At 50.2% G+C, this 1,119-nt stretch overlaps 1 protein-coding gene across 6 annotated transcripts in view; it reads left to right on the plus strand.

Moving 5' to 3' along the window:
- Positions 1-1,119, plus strand: part of LOC138173485 (transducin-like enhancer protein 1) — a 12,231-nt gene that overhangs the window by 5,010 nt on the left and 6,102 nt on the right. For 3 of the 6 annotated variants that reach the window (XM_069103521.1, XM_069103589.1, XM_069103824.1), the window contains 2 exons: positions 552-614; positions 719-808. In XM_069103521.1, coding sequence (XP_068959622.1) covers positions 552-614; positions 719-808 — 153 coding nt within the window. The remainder of the gene's footprint in view (positions 1-551; positions 615-718; positions 809-1,119) is intronic. The other 3 variants (XM_069103701.1, XM_069103745.1, XM_069103647.1) reach the window with 3 other exon arrangements.

Below are 1,119 nucleotides of genomic sequence, written 5' to 3' on the forward strand. Positions count from 1 at the left end.
GATGTCAGAGCTGAGAGGGCCCTTAGAACTCAGAAGGTCAGAGCTGGAAGGGTCCTTAGAATACAGGATGTCAGAGCTGAGAGGGCCCTTAGAATCCAGAAGGTCAGAGCTGGGAGGGTCCTTAGAACACAGAATGTCAGAGCTGGAAGGTCCCTTAGAACAGAGGATGTTTAAGGTGGGGGCTCTTAGATCACAGAATGTCAGGGCTGGGAGAGCCCTTAGAACACAGGATGTCAGAACTGGGGAAGGGGAGCACCTTAGAACACAGATCATCAGTTGTAAAAATTGAAAACAGCCTAATACTCAAGACTGGGCTCTTCTGGCTTGGCTACTTGACTCAGTAGAAGACATTGGTCATTGATTCCTTTCACAGTATCTCATTTTCCCCCTTTATAAAATGAGGGCATTGTCTTGGATCCTAGATATCTCTCCTGGCTCTGATGCTCTGAGTCTTAACTACTTTGTGCAGCCCCCCCTCCCAGTGGCTGGAGTGGACAGGCAGGCAGGTAGGTAGGTGCCCTCAACAGCTGGCTCTCTGGTTCTTCTTCCAGACAGAGATCGCCAAACGGCTGAACGTGATCTGTGCTCAGCTCATCCCATTCCTCTCCCAGGAGGTAGGTTGCTCAGAGGATGGATGCTGGGTGGGGCTCCTGTCCAGCCCTGGAGTATTTGAGAGGGGTCTTCTGACTTGGTCCCCCATCCCTGTGATTCTACCCAGCTTCTCTTTCCCCAGCATCAGCAGCAGGTGGTCCAGGCAGTGGAGAGAGCCAAGCAGGTGACCATGGCGGAGCTGAACGCTGCCATTGGGGTAGGCAGATCCTTGATGGTGGGGAGAGATGAGGACTGGTAGAAGGAGAGGGAACTAGGAACAAATCCCAGTGTAGCTACATGTCTCCTAACTAGCCTTGTGACCTTGAATTAGCCCCTAACATCTCAAGCCTTTCTATATATAAAATGAAGGGGTTAAATTAAAATAACCTTCAGTTTTTGTTCATATGAAAGCCTTTCCTACCCTGGGCCCTCTGCACCATCACCATCTCCCACTCTTCCATCAATCCTTGTTTGCATCTCTCCCTACCTCTCTCTCCTCTGTCTCTTCTCTTATATGTCTGTCTCTGT

This window comes from Petaurus breviceps, unplaced genomic scaffold, assembly GCF_028583685.1.
Source record: "Petaurus breviceps papuanus isolate PSGF00001 unplaced genomic scaffold, PetGlider_PUasm1.0 103, whole genome shotgun sequence".
Lineage (NCBI taxonomy): Eukaryota > Metazoa > Chordata > Mammalia > Diprotodontia > Petauridae > Petaurus > Petaurus breviceps.